Genomic DNA, 21,364 nt, shown 5'->3' with positions numbered 1-21,364 from the left:
AGACAACACCGTAGCCCAAAACCGGGAACAGTGGAAATGGAAGACAGCATGGAGAGCCGACTCCAGATAATGGGATAAGGCTTAGGACTTGAAGAAGAAGACACAAAATCATTTCCGCACCCAAAATTCCGGGGTATTATGGACTAATAAGATCCGTGTTAGCAAGTGTGTTGAAAGCTATGTACTCCATGTAGGTATCTAACTATCCAGTAGTAGCAGGGGTGCGAAACTCCTGACTTCGGCCAAACTCGGCTCCGCTCGGCACAGCATTGCTCCGACCAATTATTAGGGTTGACACAACTTGACGTCTCTTTGCGTGCACGGCCACAGATAAAATGCGAATACAACCCTAAATAGCCGAAAGGGATAGTGCCATATATTAGAAAGGGACAGCATGATTCGACCCTGAACCGCTGTCAAACTTCGGTTTTGTAGGAAGTTTCCTGTACGGCAGTACTATTATTTATTCTGTGGTAGTAGATAACTCAATCTAAACTGAGTCTAAGAAGCCGACCCGGATAACTCATGCCCGTGACAATTTTATCAGAAGGAATGTAAGTTCGGCCGCCTTCCTGACGACTCCAACTTAGCGTTCACCTTGGGTGGAACCTTGATAATGTAACGGCAGTCGGAAGTATTAGTATAACATTACAATGTAAGCGAAATACCAAAGAGAATAGAGTGTATAGAGACGGATTGTCAAAGTATATTATGTACCTACATAGCCACTGTAAAACTGTTAGAACGCCATTTGACTTTAATCCTTATTCTTTCACTGATATGTGTTAACTTATTAAATATTAGTATTAACGCCATCTACTCGACTATAGGCCAAAGGTATGGTGCAATCTTTTCGAGCGATGGCGCCATAACCTTCAGCCTACTCTCGAGTAGATGGCGTTAATATTAATATGTAACAAGTTAACACATACCAGAGAAAGAATAATGATCAAAGTCAAATGGCGTTCTAACAGTTCTAATCTTAGAGAATATAACCAAACGGAGTGGTCATTAACAGGCGTTCCCCTCTGTCGAAAATAGGCGGCCAATGGTCAACGACATGTCAACCACATGTATGGACTGACGTTTATCTGACATGGCTATGTTGACGTTACGTATACATTTGATGTGCCCCTCCCCCGCAAAAAACGGCAGACTATTTTGTACCGAAAATTATAGACATGGCGTCTCCGTTGGTTATATCCTCTAAGGTTCTAATCGACTGTCGAAATATGGCAGTAAATGTACTGTAGCTACATAATTTACCATGACAGTAACTCTCTATTTCAAATACTCTTTGGAAATATCTATATGTATTACGGTCCAGTCCAGGCGGCTTAGCACGGTCGCGTTTTTATCCCTTGTCACCATGCCTGTCACGTTCTAACAAGTATGTAAGTGCGAAAGGGACGCGCATAGTGATAGTCGATAAAAATGGAACCGTGCTGAGCCCGCAGACACGATCACGAGTAATGAATGATAAATGATGACATTGACATAGGTAATGTCTGTTTTAAGAACTGACAGTGACAGTGAAGATATATATTGAAGTTATTAAAATAGTTAAATATAATTGAAGGAGTGACATTATTATCCATAGTGAGCGAAGCGCATTATTCCTATGCGTCATTCAAAATACGAGGTTATTATTTGGGTTAAACAACTTTTTCTTGTAACTCGTTGCCATGGTTACGCCAAATTATGGGTTATTCCCACTAGTTACCGCCAAGTTCTTACCAGTAGTAACTACTGGGAATTTTTTCCCCACATTTTACCACTGGTTAAAAATAATTCCCAGTAGTTACCAGTGGTAAGAACTTGGTGGTAACTAGCGGGAATAACTCCAAATTATTAACTCTTCCTTGAAAATAAATTATGATGAAATAAATGTCTACAACAAAAGAGAGCAACAGGCACTAACTATTATTTTGTATGTAGTTCGAGGGCACCCCGTTCTACCCAGACAACGACCGCTACTGGGCCGTAGTGGAGAAGTGCAAGGTGTCGCAGTTCTACACTGCGCCCACCGCCATCAGAACCCTCACTACGTTTGGCGAGGAGCCCGTTAAAAGGTAACTTTAGTTTAATGCTCTAAGGCAGGGGTTTCCAAATTACGGCCGGCGAAAATGAAACGTAAGCCTGCTGCTCCTGCTTGCTTCATTTCTCATTATTATATTTTTTTATTTTAAAATTATTTAATATAGGTACTATCGCCCACAATGTTAACTGTATCGGTGGACCTTATGGCTTTTGTAATAAGTTCCACCGATGTATAGTTAGGAGTGTTGTTGTTTGTACTAAATGATTTGTCGAACGACGAAAAATGATTTAAGTTCAGTTTGATTTACGTTTATATACTACACTATTATTTGCTCTTCTAGTACTTGTTAACATTAATATTTAAGTTCAATAACATACCTAATTAAAGTGCTTATTTTTCTCTGAAGGTGTCTGCCTAAGAATAGTCTGGGCAAGAATTATTAGCACCCATTTCTCATTTGTAACTTTACTTATAAAAAATTAAAATAACGTAAAAATATAAAGTATACTATACCTATATATGTATATGTTTACACATAGTTAATGTTTAGAAGTATCGTTGTACATAAGAAAACATCAAACATTTAAAATTCGCGTATCAATTGAAGCACGAAAATGTGGTTGCGTTTCTATTTCTATCATTGTAATACAGAAGATCATTGCGTCGATTGCGTGCACCGTGCAGGCGTGCATCCAGCGTTGTGCCAGTTAAATTTTAATGAAGGCCGTTTAGTACTTATACGTAACTTTTCACATCTTATTTTCGTTTTACTTTTAAATCTTCTTCCCTTCTTCGATCTGTGGTCAGTCAATGCTTTTTATAATACAATTCTTGTTCTGTATAATACTCGTAAAGTGTATTATCGACGGCTGTCGCTTGTTAGCGTAGGTTTGTTCGCGCTTACTTTTCACTTAGATCTATGTATGTAATTACCAGAATGTCTGTTTTACTATCATCAGGCACGATTTAATGTCGCTGCGGGTGCTGGGCAGCGTGGGCGAGCCGATCAACCCCGAGGCGTGGCTGTGGTACTATAAACTGGTGGGCAACGGGCGCTGCTCCATAGCCGACACCTTCTGGCAGACCGAGACCGGCGGCCACGTCATCACCAGCCTGCCGGGAGCCACGCCGATGAAGCCCGGCGCTGCGGTACGCGCTATTTCACTACCTTTAACATGATTATACCACGTTTATTATGATACTGTTCATTCAGGAACTCTTAGGGTTTGAAGTACTGGGTCCAAGTTTCTATTGGAGAGCAATGTGTGAGTTCTATGTAAACGAAGTTGCAGAAAGCTAATATTATTCATGTAAATGTGGAATGAGTTACCTCCTAAGGCATTTCCTTTGCGCAACGACATGGGGTTCTTCAAGAAGAGGGTAATTCAGGGTTCTCAAGGATCGGCAATGCACAAGTGATTCCTCTGATGTTGCTTATGTGACGGTGACGACTTCCCATCAGGCGGCTCGTCCGCTCATTTGCTGAATATCACATAAAAAAAAGTTAAAAGTGTTATTGTGTAATTGTCAATCTTACTGCCAAGACAACATTCAGATGGTAATCCGGTACGTACCAATATTCGGTTGCTCCTGATGGTATAATGAGAAAGATCCCTGTACTAAACTGAATGATTTTCAATATTTCACAATATACAGTAATCAATAATTTAAAAAATTAAGTATATTCAAAACATTTTGAATATCAGCAAAAAGTTATAAAAAATGAAGCGATCTAGACATTAGACATGCGACGTCATAGTTTTGACACTTAACATTTCTACAAATGTTCATATTAGGCTAACAGCGTACTTTTTGATGAGGATTGATTGAGGTTTTTGCCTACGCACTACAAGTAGTCTCGCATTGTTGTACTTATTGTACCTAATGTTTTGGCCTCTCAGTAGTGTTACCACAGGCGCTTGGTCGTTTCAGGGCTTCCCGTTCTTCGGTGTTGAGCCGAAGCTTCTGGACGAGAGCGGCGCCGTGATCGAGGGCCCCGGCGAGGGTTACCTGGTGTTCGCGAGGCCCTGGCCCGGCATCATGCGCTCGCTGTGGGGCGACCACGACCGCTACGAGCAAGTCTACTTCTCCAAGTTCCCTGGCTACTACTGCACTGGCGATGGTAAGTCACTATTATCTGCCGGTCTACCAAACTTTACGAGGTGGTCTCGGTTCCAAACTTTACGAGGCCCTCTACTCTCTCACTTTGTTTTCGGGGGCTGGATTATATCGCCTTTGTCTCATATCATATATTTTGGCTTATATTTTCGGCTACCTTATGCCGACATGATTGAATTTTCTAATTGATTTTCAAAATGGCCCGACATTCGGAAGTGATTCGGAATTACCTGAACAGATCTTATTATATTATATCATAAAATAGTCAACTACCGCAATGAATATAAATATGTACTTATACATAGTGTTATAACGACTGAATACTATACTTACAGAAAACATACCAGTGTTCCGGCATAAGGTTAAATAAAGCACCCTTTTCGACCTCTGATAATAATAATGCTATTATCTTTTTACTTTAAGTGACATTTAGGTGATTATTTTTATTTATTTATTAGAGATAAATCACAATTACATAATATTTTGATCCAAAAGCATCGTTAAACCAGAATGGTTTGTCTCGATACTCCATTCCGCAGTACTTAAATAATTAAATATACTTAAAACACATCTAATTCGTAAACAGCATAAAGATTGCAAAAAATTACAAACTGAGCGCATCTGTTATCACAGAGATCTGACAAATTGGCGTCATTGCTCGCAATAATGTGGACATGACTCCAAAATTGATTAAATAATTAATCATTTAATTAATTTCTTATCTGAGGTTTAATTTTGATTCCTAATCAATAAATAACACAAAGATTTCTTATAATGTCAATTTATTAAAGAAAATAATCAGTTTTCCAAATCAATCATGTTTTCCAAATTTTCTGTAGATACTCATTTTGATATCAAATATATTTAAGTGCTATTTATTGACTAGGGAACAAAATTAAATCTCAGGTAAAAAATTAATTAATTGATTAATTATTTAATCAAATTTGGAGTCATGTCCACATTATTGCGAGCAATGACGCTAATTTGTCCGATCTCTGGTTATCACACCGGCCGGCCGAGCAAGACAGGCAGGTTAAAGGGTGATAAACTTCGGGGTTAGGCTTTCTTATAAAATGTTATTTGCTGTAAGCTACGGCTGGTACGTTGCAACTTCAGTAACTGATTTGGTAAAGGGAGCAAAGTAGATATAAAGAGATCGATAACGAAATATGTATTTAGGGCTGATTTAGACGGCGCGCGAACTCGCATGCGATTTTAGTTACATTGCGGACTGTTGGTTACGTCCAATTTAACCGATCGACCAAAACCCGCAATGGACTGAAGCTCGCATGCGAGTTCTCGCATCGTCTAAATGAGACCTTCATTTCAATTCTCTGCTGCCTATCAAACAACTATAACGTGGATCTTATTCAGTTATTTTTACTTTTTGTAAGAAAGGAAATTATAAATGAATTAATGGAGGCGTGTAACGTTATATGAATAAGCGGGTAAGAACATATCTAGAGTGACACGTGATGATGTGGTATTTTGGTGCAGGTGCTCGTCGCGACGAAGACGGTTTCCTGTGGGTGACAGGGCGCATCGACGACATGCTCAACGTGTCGGGCCATCTGATGTCCACGTCAGAGGTGGAGGGCGTGCTCACGGAGCACCCGCACGTGGCCGAGGCGGCCGTCGTATCCAAGCCGCACCCCATCAAGGGTGAGTCGCTATACTGTTTTGTGGTGCTCGTGGACGGCGTGCAGCTGGACGCGGAGATGCTGGACGCGCTGCGCAAGCTGGTCCGCGCGCGCATCGGCGCGTTCGGCGTGCCCGACACCGTGCAGTACGCGCCCGGCTTGCCCAAGACGCGCTCCGGCAAGATCATGCGCCGCGTGCTGCGCAAGGTGGCCGTCGGCGACCGCGATGTCGGCGACGTTTCCACGCTCGCCGAGCCCGCCGTCGTCGAACAACTCTTTAACAACAGGCCTTAGACACTTCCGTTACATGTTATGTAACGCTTTGTTTCCTAATCGAATCGATAAGAAATAATTTATAGATTTTCCCTAAGTCCACATGCTACGGTTGCTATCCGCCCGCTTCCATCCTTGTTTAGGCATATTAAGAATAAAGTTTAGGTTTTGACTGCACAGAATGCAGACTTGTTAGCGACTATTTTTTGACATCATCATTAATCATGTAAATTTGCCTAAAGGGTACTATAACCGGGTAAGCATGGGCAAACTGCCCTTAGCGAAAAAAATAATTTCCACACTGTTAATCCCGATTTTAATTTTTGAAAAACATATATGATAAAAATTATTAAATTTTACATTAAATATGTACATTTGGTAACTGTCGCAATCTCGCACATAATTTTTTTTATTTCTGAAAATTTTCACCTCAGTTTTTTACTATATTTTTCAAGAGATAATTCAATATTATTTTTTTCAGAAAGCGACCTTAATTGTATATACAACATACCCAAATTACAAATAAATCGGATCAGTACTTTGGCTGTAATAAAATAAAAATGTTTTTTCTTGTTTTGCATTTTTTTTTAAACCTGAAGCATTTGAGGCTTAATTTTTGGTGAAAGCACTACATATATATAGGTTAATAATCCAGTAAAAGGAAATTAATATTTTCGCTAAGGGCAGTTTGGCCATGCTTACCCGGCTATACCCTTTACAACAATGTATCTACTAACGGAACCAACTTTAGAATAGGGGGCTAGGCGGTGTCATCGTTAACAAGCTGAGCTGTGCCTAACAATATGGTTTATCATTTCTATTTTACACTTACCTAACTGAATTAAGAAATGAGACAGGAATATAATACTACCGATTTACTGACTCATTAAAACCATACTATTACAACTATAAGTGAGCTTTGTTAATCGTATAAATGTTTATTATATTATAAAAAAAATATATCGAATATCTAAATTTGTAATTATTTAAACATCTTCTGTAAGATAAGATGTGCTTAGAGTGTTAATAGAAATTCTATAAGAGTGGTAAGTATAAGTAAAACTTACAAGTTATTTACGAAAATATAGTAACCCTGCGACCCTCATAGAGCGCGGCGATCGCGAGCGATATGCTGTGTAGGTATAAACCGTACAAAGAGTTTCCTCTGTTTTAAAGTCTAAGCAAAAATATAGTCTTTCATTAAAGGTAATAATTATTGAACTAATTGTCCCTACCTTTTAACAGTTAGGGACTGTTATTAGTGTTTTTATTTCATTTGCTAACTTTGGAACAAGTAGGTGTGTTTACTTTGTGATTATTTGATATTTATGCCATCAGATATATAGAACCGACCAAGGCGCTCACAAATATCGCTCTGCTCTATATAATAGAGTGCGTTTTGAGATATTTTTGAACACCTCGGCCGCTCTGATATATCTGATGTCGACCGTGCCTCTTGGTACATGTGATTGGTTGTCTTGGTAAATGTGTCTTTGTGTAGGAGTGAGTGGGTGTAATATAATATAATATTAAACCTTATAGGTACTTAATGTAATTTGTAAACACGGACCGTTTTATTTGATAAGTAAGTATTTGTTCTGATGATACATAGGTACTTGTAGTGTTAAACGAAGATAAAAGTTGTCATTTGTTTGTATGAACAGTAAAACTGTTGTATTGAAAAATGATAAGTCATTCCACGATTTTTGTGTAAGTACCTAATATTTATAATTAATTTAAGAAGAAAATGTTTAGTAGACATATTATTTATATTAGTTTTTAATATATTTGTCTGGTCATACCTATACATTGTACAAAGCTAATTATTTTAAGTAGCTCTGTCCGTTTGTCCATCAGCCAAATACGAGTGTAGAATACCTACTGCAGCGCATTGTGTACCTAATCCTATTATGCAAATATGTATATGTAACGTTACACGACCGCCACGCCGACAATGAAATGCTTACCTCCTGACATGTAACAAAAAATAATAATAATAGAAAATATAGCTGTAAAGTTAATTGTAGATTTATATTTTAAGTATCATTATTTTATTTTGGAAAATAGGTAGACACTTATGTTTTGATAAACATACACATTTGATTTACATTTTTTTTTCATTATGTTTTTTTGTATTCGTTTTTATACTTTTAATAATGTAGATCTTATAATTTATAGGTTGTGATATTGTTAGTTTGCCATTGATACATGTTGGTTCCTGTAATGTGCACAAAATAAATGATTCAGGGTCACACTGCTGAATGTTATCGTTGAATTGAAGTTGTCAGTGCGCGGCGCGCGTAGATATAGATACCCTCATCCTGATGTGGCCACAGGCAGTGCCACCAATATTTAACATGGTAGCGCTTCGTACCAAGAATGAGGCCACCGCATAGCAAATTTAGAAGAAATCACGTCATCAGCAATATATTACTCGCAAGAGTGATGAAAACTGGCAGTTTACTACACAAAGATACCTGTTTTCATTGCACCAGAGACATGAATAAGTACACGAAATAAATTATTTTAGTACAGTCAGTTGCAGTGTGTAATTGTAGATATGCAACGTGATTTCTATAGGTATTGTATAGAGGTCGTCTACGGTCTATTCTATAGCCAGTTATAGTACGTGGATTATCTAGCTCAAACATAATTTAAATCCGGTAACCAGCCAGGGCCAAGTTATGATTTGTTTTAAATTTATTGGCATGATACTTTGACCTCAAAGCCATCAGAAGACAGTCTCGAAGGGAACAATCTCCCGAGTTATTGACGTCCTCACAGTAGCTGCTGCCTCGATACGGCATGTGAAAATTGCGTCCAAATAGAGCATTACGTATATTTATACCTACGCAGTTTTTCTATCATGGAACTCATGCCATGGTATTTTAGTAAGTTAGTAACAAATAAATAACGTAATAACATACCTACTAAAAGTTGGTGCTGGTTTCCGGATACAAACTATCTATAAGGGAGGGGTGACTAGTAGCTAATAGAATAATGTAGCTCGAATAATATGCGCGTCCGCAGAGTGTGTATGTATTTGTAGTATGAAATAATCATACCTACCATCCTTCCAGTCTGTTAATCCTTACGAGTAAGATCGACTATTCAATAATTTCGAAGGTGCGAGTGGGGGCCTCTCCACAATATTGCTGAATTAATTCAGCATGTTGCGATGGCACTATTGTAGAAATTACTGTAGGTAATTGTGCCACAGATGCTCTCTTAACAACCCCGTTCTTAATCAAGAATTACAGCAATATCATTTTCTTACGGAGAGCACCAAAGTTTTTTTTATAGATATTTAACATTAGACAGTACTTATCTACTTAATTCTCATTGGTTTCTCTAAGTCGCTTATGGATAGGCTAAATTTGGAAAATAATTGTAGAACTATGTTTTTAACGTGTTTTTATTACTTAAATGTTACACCTCCTAATAAATTACTTAATGAGCTTATTTATATTTTCAAAAATATACGTGATAATCCATATAAAATTGAACTGTCATAGGGATCAATATTGAACGCGCGAGGTATAGTTTCTTATTCGTCATGCGACCCTGAGGGGCACAAGATTTGTGTAATGCGAGTAGTATCCCTGCCTATGAAGCTGAAGGTCCCGATTTCGAAGTAGTAAGGGCATTTATCTGTGCGTTTATTGCGATATTTTGTTCTTGAGTTGTGGATGTTTTCTAAGTAGGTAGGTACCTACATGTGTTTATCTATTTAAGTATGAATGATGTCGGCTAGTACGCACAGTACAAGCTTTGCTTAATTTGGGGCTAGGTAGATCTGTGCAAGATTCATTTTTGGCAACTTGGACGCACGTATCTTAGACCTTGACTGTGTTAAACATGTAACCGTAGTATTGTACTAAATCTCGGCTTGGTGTAGGTACTATTCTCAATTCAGCTCTATTTTTGCGTTTCGGCCATTTTAATACATGTTGTTTGTACATAGGTACATGGCCACGAACATAGGTTCGTCCTATTATATTAGCACGATTTCTTAACTACCTACAAAGTTTGTGTAATCCTACCTATGGGTAGATTATAATGGTAATATTTTATTTACCTACTTATTAATTTGGTTAAAATCTTCTTCGACGACTGGTTAGTTGCCTGGGGCGCACACTTCTAGCTATGTTTGAAGGGGGAAGTGAAATTACACCTTCATTTGTTATTGTCTTTTTATCTCACACAAATTGTATTCATTCATATTGTTTCATAGTTAGGTATACAAGCGTGAACATCAATGGTCAAGTAGCATTCCTCCCTAAACCCTATTAGGGTATCTTCTCTTCTAAGCTGAGCTATCAGTTATGCTACTGGCTACTGCTTACTCTAATAATGTTTCGACAGTGAAAAAACTATCAAGTACCGTGATTGACTGTGGTTTTAACTTTCTCTATAAGTTACACACTTAAAATATATCAAGTTAATGAATCTGAATGTTGTTGCTGTGTTTAGGTATTAAATGTTAAGTCACCACGAACAACACTACGTAAAAATCAGTTGGATACCTAATTAAAATGTTTCATTTCCATTCTCTACTCGACGTAGTGAACCAAAATTTATTTTGATAGCACATGGTGTTAGCGTTAACTAGGTTAATTGATAAATTATACACTTTAGGCATGTGTTGAAGTGAAAAGGAATACTATAAATCATTAAATTCATATATAGCCATAGAGCAGGGATCATGCGTGCAAGTCATTGAGTACGAAGTATAAAAATGTAGGCAACTGTATAAGTCATATTTCACTTACTGTTAAAGTAATGCCTTAAAAGTTCTCACAAATACAAAGTAAAAATACTTTGCCTGATAACTATGAAAAAGTTATACTAAGAAGGCGCTTCGACTTGTAACAGTACCTAGGTACCATTTTTTTGTACCTCGTATAATTCCATATGTCATTCCCGCAAGAGGCCTGCTCTATTGCGTTGTAATAAGATGATCATACATCGCCTCGCCCTCGGCCCACTAGCTCGTGAACCTAGACTGAAAAGTGACGCTCACGCCCGATTTCTTGCAGTCTAGAACATGGCAGGTGGGTTGCTCATTATTGCTCATCAAGAACATATCAAAAATCATTTATCAAAAATACATTACATACATCAAAAATTCGTTAAAATTAATTGATGGACAGTAGCTGCATAGTTAAGTGTTGGTTGGCACTAAAATACACATATACTTATATTAAGATGATGTTATTGTGATTGTATGACGAAACGAACATATCATTAAAGGTGATTAAATAGATATACTCTATTAAAATTGGCTGATCATTGAAATCCTTTATGGAACCTTAGATGTTAAATGATGTGTTATACCTATAAATTAGAGTATTTATTTGGACTTCAATTTCTTGGGTGGCTGGGCCTGCACGGTCTTGAAGTAGAGGGCGTAGAAGACCGCGGCGGCGAAGGTGACGATGGCTGACACCACGGCGATGTACTCGGCGCGGTTCCTGCGGACACGCCACGCCACTCCTCAATAATGGCACCAATTCATCTATCACTACACTACTTACTGAAAATTACCTATATCCAAATTTATATTCTTACAATCGTATTTATAAAAAAGTTCTAACTTTGGTCAATGATTGTTGAAGGCTGGATGTCAAAGAAAACATGTTTTCTATAAGTCATGACTTATAAACCCCAATTAGCGCTTAATCAGTCGGTTAAAAATAAAATAAAACACTTAGACACCTAGTTATTTGCGTTCACAAGGTCTAAAACTGATATATACTTATCTATGCATCGCATTTATCAAAATCTGACCAAGCCGAGCCAAAGTCTTACAGTAAAAACTTTTTTACCACAGCAACTCGTAAAGGCTCTCGTTATCCTGATCAGAAAGAAGAACTGATGAGAAAGTTACATTTTATCCTCGAGAGTGGCAGTAGCAGGTTTACTGTTGCTGTGGTGAAAAAAATTGTGTTTCACTCGGGAGCAAAGTTTGTTTAACCCTCGTGCCTTGAAATCCTCGCAACGTTCAAGATTCCACTTATTTAACCACTCATTTTGGAATATTTCGCTTGCTCGGATATCAATATTAGCACGAACGGTTAAACAACAACTTTGCCCCCTTGTGAAACAAATAACTATTTTGCAACGTTAGCTTGTTAAGATATTTCTGAACTCTACTGTACCTAGTACCTACCTACCCAAGTAGCACAGATAGCTCTATAACTACTCACTTTTAGTTCTATCTAACGCTCTGTGCGTATTAAGACACTTATAAGAGCACACTCGTGGTCCTACAGCTGTATAATAGATCTCAGTGATATTTATATAGCTTAAGGCCGATTAAAAGCTGCATTACGGCTCTGAAAACTACCATTAATACGCAAAGAGTGATATAAAGGTATATTTGCTACGACCCTATACAGCTTTAAGGGTTATCAAATGCTTTAACCGTTATAAGGTCTGTTTAGTGGATAAAATTACGCCATGTGCTGTATAAGGAGGTAATTGTGGACTTTTATTACGTTGACTTATTAAGGGAGCACAAGTGAACTATTATGAAGCTAATAGACGTATAATGGAACACATGTGGCACATAATACAGCTTGTCGCTTAACATGTTTACCACTAAGCAGCTTTTATTACACTGACTTTTAAGGGAGCACGAGTGAACTAATATGAAGCCAATAGACGTATAATGGAACACATGTGACGCATAATACAGCTTATCGCTGAACGTGTTTACCGCTAAGCAGCCTTTATTACGCTGACTTTTTAAGGAAGCACGAATGAACTATTATGAAGCCAATAGACGTATAATGGAACACACGTGGCGCATAATACAGCTTATCGCTGAACATGTTTACCGCTAAGCAGCTATTATTACGTTGACTTTTAAGGGAGCACGAGTGAACTAATATGAAGCCAGTAGACGTATAAATGGAACACATGGGGCGCATAATACAGCTTATCGCTGAACATGTTTACTGCTAAAGCAGCTTTTATTTCGCTGACTTATTATAAGTGAGAACGAGTGAGCTATTATGAAACCAATAGACGTATAATCGAACACATGTGGCGCATAATACGGCTTAGCGCTGAACATGTTTACCGCTAAGCAGCCTATTATACTACCATTGGGACTGTCTGCATAGCGGCTGTTAAAACGTTCATAAGATGCCTTATAACTGTTTAGAGGTTCACTAGTGTATCGAAATAGCGACTTGGACTTTATAGTGGTTCACTTAAGTATCTTTATCAGATATATAACAGTCGTTTGCTGCATATAAGAATTTTAACGGTTCACGTTGCTTTTTAACATTGACCGCCATTTTATTGTATATAACCTACAAGATTGAAATTGCTTTTCCAACTTTTAAGGGTAACAATATGGTTTTGTGCCTGAGTTCTTAACCTAAATCATTAGTTTAGTACTTTCTATAACGTATTATTAACTTTTTATCTCATAATTCTGTCCAAACCACTGAAATAGTTTTTACACATAGCTTATTTATATCATTAAAATAAATAAATACTGATTATTTTCGTGGCGCACTGAAATTTTCTTAGATAATGTATATATATAATGTCAATAAACTTGCATTCCCAAACATCTTTCTCGCATTAATATATAAAAGATCATCTACAAACATTTAACTAAACACTTTAACAAAATGACTTATGGTGTCGTTGCGCTTAATGTTTTTGCTTCAATATAAATATGTTCACCTCTGCGTTCGTCGTCACTATACTAAATATAGTAGCTGATTTTTAAGGCAGAGGTGTAAAAGTATGTTATTAATTATCTTTTATTCAGCCCAATGTCAATATTTCCCGGTATTAGGGCGCACATGTGACATATTAGCTGAATAAAGGGTAACTGGTGGTCTCTTACCCAGCCAATATACACCTCTTATAACTCCTGTTACCCCTTATAATTCCGTTAAATTGCTGCTACAACGCTCTTAAGTAGCTATGTGAACTTAAGGCTGCCTAATTTGTGCCCATTTAAGAGTTATAAAAGCTGAAAAGACGCTTATACAGCTCTTATGCAGCTTTTATATTCCAGCTTCAAGCGTATTCGTACTTCATTATGCGGCTGCTATACAACTAATCTGTGCTACTTGGGTACACTCAACTCAGTGGAGTGGATTTGTCCATACAAAGTGATCCGTTTATTTCATTGCTGTTGATTGTACCTTACGTTTTGGTTCATTCAAGCGGCCGCTATAAAGCTCAAAATTGGTCATGTTTTTCGTTTATAGTCTGGTTCTTTCGCACTCATGAAATGTTCATATACTTGATGGCTTCCCGTTTTCACACTTCAATTCGTGGCAGCGTACGCTATTCAACATGGGCACGACAGCTCACGTATATATAAGTTACTCTATGTACTGCACTTGTATACGTCACACTGCCGAGCATACGAGCGAGTCCCGATACTGGAATCGGCTCGTGTTCATAGACGTAAATCCCAAGTACTAAAGGTACGTAAATACTTACTCAAATGGCGTTCCGCAGATGACGTACCACAAGGCGCCAGGTTGCGGCTTCTGGCCGCCCACGCAGTGGAAATTGAAGTAACCCTCATCGTAGTTGTCAGGACAGAAGTATTTACGCTTTTGTAGGGTCTGCGAAATATGTAACAAACTTATAGTTAATGTGTACTATTAATTGTGTAGGTACCAAGGTTATAACAATTTTGGAAGATGTCAATCGATTCTACTTCCTGTGGGATTAAAATGTTCCTAATAAACCTGCTATCTATTGTACGGTGACCAAATTGCGAAAATATTAGTGGCGCATGCACCGCGAGTAAAAATGCCCCATACATAAAACGTGATGTGTGACGACACAGGCCACACTGCTGCGCCAAAATGTATGGTATGAAACGAAACACATAAGTAATACTGTGTGTTACTGACCATGGGGCTTTAAATCCAGGGCTCGATTCTACTCGCTAAACTGAGCTACATTTACTATGGCACCAACCCCGAAATCCCGAAAAAAATTTTTACTTTTTCATACATTTTGGCTGATCAGAAGTCGACGTTTTCTATGGAAAAGCCAAAAATTTTTCCCCGATTTTAGGGTTGGTCCCATAGTAAAAGTAGCTCAGTTTAGCGAGTAAAATCAAGCCCTGGATTTAAAGCCCCATGGTCAGACACACCATGTATATTACATTAGGACGATTCGACATTAAAATAGTTTGTACACAGGATGTGTGTAGAATGAATGTGGTCGGCGTTACCTGTCCGAAAGGCGTGGTGATCGTGGCGACTTCATCGCAGGGTCCGACGGGCTCGTGCAGCCCCAGCGACCACTCGCGCTCGGGGTGGAAGTACACGACGAACGCCAAGTAGGTCAGGTAGTGCACGGCCAGCTGCACCAACAGCACGTAGTCGATCGCCGTCAGTCTGTTAAAGTTGACGGAAATGCTCATCAGTATATATTCCATACGATATACCTCCGTTCCCTTTAGGAAATTCTTGTGGAAAATGTATGAAAATAAAGGATGGCTCACGTTAGACTGGGCCGGAGCTTCTAGCCACGTCAAATTAAGCCAAATGTGGGCATTCTGCGGAAATAATTCGTGTAGTTTTGAAAATTGGTACAGATATACCTGGTGTCCAGATAAACATACTAAAAGTCCTCGAGGGTAGGGGGGGGGGTACCTTTTTTTATATTTTTGCTCATATTTCGAATATCTGTACGAATAGCATGATAATTACTTCAGACCAAAGTTTTATCATAAAATTTCCTACAAATTTGGTTATGTTTATTTTTATTCTACGATCAATACTTTAGGAGCTACAGGCTCTTAAAGTTAAATAAGAGATAAAAAATAGACGATTTAAGAAAACGTCGTTTTTTCGTAATTATTGAGCATAAATAAAAAAAATTGTTTATAGTAAGCAAGCTGAGCGACCTGCTGATAAAATATAAAAAAACCGGCCAAGAGCATGTCGGGCCATGCTCAGTGTAGGGTTCCGTAGTTACCCGTCTGTAAAAATAGACTATTTGCAAAAACTCAAAAACAGCTGTACCGATTAGGTTCGCTATAGTTTTTCTTGAAAGTCTTTACTAAGTTATGTATTCACGACTTTTTTCATATTTTTTGGACCCATGGTTCAAAAGTTAGGGGAACTGAAGTCGAAAACACAACTTTTTTTCATTCAGATCGATTATTTCCGAAAATATTAAGTCAATCAAAAAATGGTCGTTGATCGTACCCTCGAGGACTTTTAGTATGTTTATCTGGACACCACAAGGTATACCTGTACCAATTTTCAAAACTACACGAATTATTTCCGCAGATTTTTCTAATTTGCTTAGGCTATTCCGGGGCTTAATATTCTATAACAGGTGACTGGTGATCACGTGATGATTTCCATAGAAAACGAAGTGCCGGAAGCACCGGCCCGGACCCAGCCCGATCTAACGTGAGTCATCCTTAACTAGGACAAAAATGAAAATTGATGTGATTAACTAGGAGTGTATTATTTTAGTTCTCGACCAACGCTGTTCTGTACAGTTTTCGGGAGATTTTACGCCTTTACGGTACCTTTCTTTAGTCTTTTCCCGGTCGCTGAGAAGTCCGTGCAGCACGAAGACGCCGAAGATGGAGAAGAGCAGGAAGAAGGTGACCTCGGAGTGGATGTAGTACATGTCGTGCAGCGGGTGGTAGATGGGCAGGAACAGCAGCACGCCGCCGGGCATTCCGAACAGAGCGGCGATCACGAGACTCTTCCATTCTGTCTTCTTACTGTAATCACATTGAAATGACATGCCAACCTAACTATCATTTTCTACTATAAGTTCCCTATACGAGTAGACAATCACGCAGGTGAGGTTCTTAAGATGCAAAAAACAGGTGTACCTAAGTATTTCCATTTGTCACCTACGGTATTAGATAATAAACGTTCTAAACCACAAACATACTAAAAACTTAAAACAATAAGCAGTTCTTCGAAAATATAACTCACCCAGCAGACTCCCATTTGGAAACTTTAGGAGCGAACCATTTTCTGACGGCGTGGAAGAAGAAAACCAAGCTGGCGGCGAAAGTGGCGTGGAAATAGTAGGAGTTCCACGGCACCCAGTAGTTGCGGTCGAAGATGTTGGGGTCGGTGTCGTGCCAGGTCCAGTGCACGAACTTGACCGCTACGATGTCGTACGGGATGTCGATGAGCACGGTCACCAGGCCCACGGCGAACGGCTCCGCGTACCCCGGCAGTTTCAGCTTTGACACGGCGTACGCCGCATGGTAGATGAATGCCGGGTCTGAAATATATTCACATTGACATTCAAACTCCAAAATACCTACTATATAGACACCTTGTATCTTGTATTACAAGCCACATACCATATTAGGTATTGCTAACACATCCATTATTACTCGTATCTACTTTATTTCTTTGGACTAAAGCTGGGAAAAATTATCCCCGAGGGCCCTTTGTTAACTCAGTATTCCTTCAGCCAATAACTGAACGAAAAGTGCGAATAACTAACTTATACTAATCATCCCCAGCTAACAAGTTTTACGTACACAGGAAAATGATATGCAATGGCTGTCTGGCTCCGAGGAGCATGATGGGTGTCTGCGAGTGCCAGAAGTTGTCATAATCTGGAACCGCGAAGTGCCAGAAGTTGTCCGCGTAGAGTCCGTGCAGCACCGTCGCCACCCAGAAGTACGGCCATCGGCCACCCTTTCTGAAAGCTGTAAAATGACACGTTGCAGAACTGCTTACTACAATCCAAATACTAAACGATAGCCTTTTTGTATTTTATCAAAGAGAATTAATTTTAATTATCTTTGGTTTTATCGAATTTAACATTTTAAATCATTTATAGACCAATATATATATACAGTCGACAAGAGATGCGGAGGAAGAGTTTTAATTACATTTAACTGTACAGTCTGTACGAAAAAAATGTAAGGTACTTGCGGAATTCAAGAAGGAGTATACAATGCCAATTTAATATCATTGTTGCAGATATTTGAAGATAGTAGGTATAGTGAGGTATAGGTGAGATTTTTTAAGGAATATTTTTTAACAAGGTCTAGTTATAGAGTCTGTGCGGAAAGAGAAGAGTCGTGGAATGTATTGGGCCCCATACATTCCACGACTCTTCTCTTTCCGCACACACTATACCTATATGACCATGGTTTCCATTGAAGGAACTACTTAAATCTTGATGAAGTCAGGATCCAGACCTTGCAAATTGAAACGTAGGTACCGAAGCGCGATACTGAGTGGCATAACTGTTTGTTCAGACAGGAACTACGCTACGAGTCCTACAGAATGCTGCGTCAGTCATATATATGACTAACTTACCGTGAAGCAAGGTGACTACGCCGGCGATCAGGTAGACGGCCTGCGAGATGAGGTAGGTAGGCTGAGCCGCCCACAACTGCTTGATGTCATTCGTGTGAACTAGCCATTGCCACCACTGGAAGAACAAGTGAACGCATTAATTTAATTAAAGTGATGCCTCACAAATCGTAAATCATACTAGTCACAGTGCCATACCATGACGATTAGGCCGTTCGATAACAGCACCTAATAGTAAAAGTACGTACTTACTTAAGTAGCCATAAAAATGTAGGTACTGCAAACGTTTGACCTAAAATGGTAAAAAACCTAAGTAGCATTGCTTTCTATTACTTGCTATTACCAAACAGTTTCACAGCTACTTGGGGTCTTACGGGACCATTACTGTAACGGTGCGTGTAACGCAACGTTACACTACCACCTTTCCTATTGCTACTGGCACATCCAAATTCTAAATTCCCTTTTAAATTCAAATCCTTCTTCAAATTCCATTCCATGATTTTTATTTTCAGTTCGATCCAATACTTCGATCGATACTCGCTCACTCGTCCTGGATCCTGCCTTTGATTTCCCACCATCCCGGTGAGGCTCCATCATCTGCCCCCTCACAATTACTACCTACCTATCCGTAATGAAGTATCGTCAAGACCTATGACCTAGCGGCTCAGCATGGTTCCATTTTTATCGCCTGTCACTATGCCCGTCACTTTTGCACTTACTTACTTGTTAGAACGTGACAGGCATGGTGACAAGCGATAAAAATGCGACCGTGCTACTAGTGTTCGAAAATCTGTAAATAGGCATGCGGGTGGTTATTGAGTTGGTTGCACGCGCCGAAGGTTACGTAGGTAGTAGGAATATGTTTTGGTCACATATGGAGTTCAAAAACTGAAGAATGCTTTTAGAAGCATTTTATCACAGACACCACGACGCTTGCGGACGGTGGTTTTTTTTAAGTTTTGTGAAAAGTTTGGCTTTAATTTTTTTATCTTAACGAAAATTCACATACAGCAGTATTCTCAAGCGTCTCAAGTTAAGTGGTACTCATAATGGAATACTCCTGAAATCTTTGGACACACTTATAAGCAGACGTCGTAAATTTTATAGCATTTTCGGTGCAGCGGAGTGGTGTTAACGGAGTTGGTATAAACAATTTCAACCCTAATGATTAATTACGTTAATATTAACCTTAATTTACCATTTCAGTTGGAAGTATATCTATACCAATTCCGTTAACACCACTCCGCTGCACCATAAATGCTATAAAATTTACGATGTCTGCTTATAAGGTATAGGAATATGATATGATTCACCCCTCAGAGTATGATCAGACAACAAAATCATTCCCGTGTAGTAATTTTATAATTATCCTTATATATTATGTATAGATATGATTAACTAATTAAGATAAGATTCATATTGTGCAGCCATACACTACTGTAAGTTTTTGATTTAATTGGACACAATTTTTTGTTAACATATGGATTGCCGGCCCGGTAAATTCGAACCGGCTGCAAAATATAAATACTTAGTTTAAAGTGTTCAAAGAATTTAAAAAAGTCCATTAAGAGAAAAAAAAAAAACTAGTTTCATTGATTTAAACAGATAGGTTCATTTTTGTTGACGTTTTAATTTCGCAAGAGCAAAATAATAATTATGATTATTCGCTAGCAATAGGTATAAATTTATTTGATATTCACACCTTTTCTTTCAATCACTTCAACTAGTAGATAATAGTAGGTATAGTAACTGATAAAACCCAGGCAAATGATTGAATGATAATATGGATTATCGAAATGACTTACTGTTATGGTGTTAGCGGAAGCCATCGTCGCGTGCTGCACTCACGTCGCGCTTCAAGAAAATGATAAAAAAAGAATTAATCATCCACATGGTGCTGATGAATAATAATAGTGTTGAACGCGTTCGATATACAATTTATCGATAATATGCGGCATATGATTCTCAATTTTTTTTTGTATCGTTTGTCCTGTTTTTGTCAATTTATTTTATTTAAACGATAATAAAATATATACTGTTTACCTACATGATATTTTAGTTAGACCCTTTAGGCTACAACAGAACTAATCGATGCGATCAGGGCCGAATTTCCGCCTAGGCCCACTTTGCCCGGGCCAGGGCTATAACCGCGAAAATCGAAGTTCGCAAATTGCGAGCATTTTGCTCTGTCACTCTAATTACTCCTTCATTGGAGTAAAAGAGAAAGATCCCCGCAATTTGCGAATTTCGGTTTTCGCGGTAGCCGCTCAGGCGTGGTTTCATTCCGCGATTTCGTCGCTTTGCTACAGGTAGCTAAAAGTCCATCCGTTCCACACCAATTTTGGTGGTTAGCCATAAGCCGCGCGTGGCGCTGTCGCCACCTAGCGGCCATATCTGTCCTGATCGTAACAGACGCGTTTTGTTAGAGAGTGAGTCTTCTGTACCTAGTACTATTATTTATTCTGTGCCCGGCCCTAGGGGCCCCTGGCCCCAATTTCACCACGGTGACAGGTGCGACAATTGTAAAATCACTGTTGCTGACTTCACAGGCATCCATGGGCTACGGTTACCACTTACCATCGGGCGGGCCGTATTCCTGTTTGCCACCATCATTGTATTATTTAAAAAAACTTTATAATATCTAAAAAAAAAAACAGATATTTCTTTTGCGAAATTTCTGACAATTGTCAAGATTTAGAAGAATTGTAGGTAATTCTTGACAGGTAATGAGTTATATGTCGGAATTTCGTGACAATTGTAGTGTTTCCTGTGACAATTGTCATAAACTTAGCAAGAGAAATATCTGTTTTTTTCCGATATAATAAAGTTTTTTTTAATAAAACAATGATGGTGGCAAACAGGAATACGGCCCGCCCGATGGTAAGCGGTAACCGTAGCCCATGGATGCCTGTGACGTCAGCAACAGTGATGTTTTACAATTGTCGCACCTGTCACCGTGGTGAAATTGGAGCTTAGCAATG

General features: G+C 38.7%; 2 protein-coding genes across 2 annotated transcripts in view; one reads left to right on the top strand and one right to left on the bottom strand.

Annotated features, from left to right (window-relative positions):
- The window catches only part of LOC134805349 (acetyl-coenzyme A synthetase), a 32,382-nt gene extending 24,035 nt beyond the window's left edge, over positions 1-8,347 (top strand). The window contains exons 6-9 of the mRNA XM_063778684.1: positions 1,939-2,072; positions 3,001-3,190; positions 3,974-4,163; positions 5,657-8,347. Coding sequence (XP_063634754.1) covers positions 1,939-2,072; positions 3,001-3,190; positions 3,974-4,163; positions 5,657-6,093 — 951 coding nt within the window. The 3' untranslated portion in view covers positions 6,094-8,347. The remainder of the gene's footprint in view (positions 1-1,938; positions 2,073-3,000; positions 3,191-3,973; positions 4,164-5,656) is intronic.
- A 3,000-nt stretch (positions 8,348-11,347) lies between these two features.
- Positions 11,348-20,273, bottom strand: LOC134805350 (uncharacterized). The gene is made up of 8 exons (XM_063778685.1): positions 20,189-20,273; positions 18,387-18,501; positions 17,597-17,767; positions 17,034-17,331; positions 16,613-16,813; positions 15,299-15,464; positions 14,551-14,678; positions 11,348-11,546 (listed from the first exon to the last, which is right to left on the bottom strand). The coding sequence occupies exons 1-8, from the start codon at positions 20,210-20,212 to the stop codon at positions 11,426-11,428; spliced, it is 1,224 nt and encodes a 407-aa protein (XP_063634755.1). The 5' UTR covers positions 20,213-20,273; the 3' UTR covers positions 11,348-11,425.
- Positions 20,274-21,364: the final 1,091 nt, after the last annotated feature.

The sequence above is a fragment of the Cydia splendana genome, chromosome Z (genome assembly GCF_910591565.1).
Source record: "Cydia splendana chromosome Z, ilCydSple1.2, whole genome shotgun sequence".
Taxonomy (NCBI): domain Eukaryota; kingdom Metazoa; phylum Arthropoda; class Insecta; order Lepidoptera; family Tortricidae; genus Cydia; species Cydia splendana.
This window is presented reverse-complemented; position numbering and strand designations above follow the sequence as displayed.

Excerpts from the sequence above, each read along its gene's own strand:
- LOC134805350 (XM_063778685.1), bottom strand. The coding sequence starts at position 20,212 with ATGGCTTCCGCTAACACCATAACA. Across the intron at positions 18,502-20,188 it reads CTTCCGCTAACACCATAACA|TGGTGGCAATGGCTAGTTCA; the intron begins GTAAGTCATTTC and ends TTGTTCTTCCAG. Across the intron at positions 17,768-18,386 it reads CGTAGTCACCTTGCTTCACG|CTTTCAGAAAGGGTGGCCGA; the intron begins GTAAGTTAGTCA and ends GTCATTTTACAG.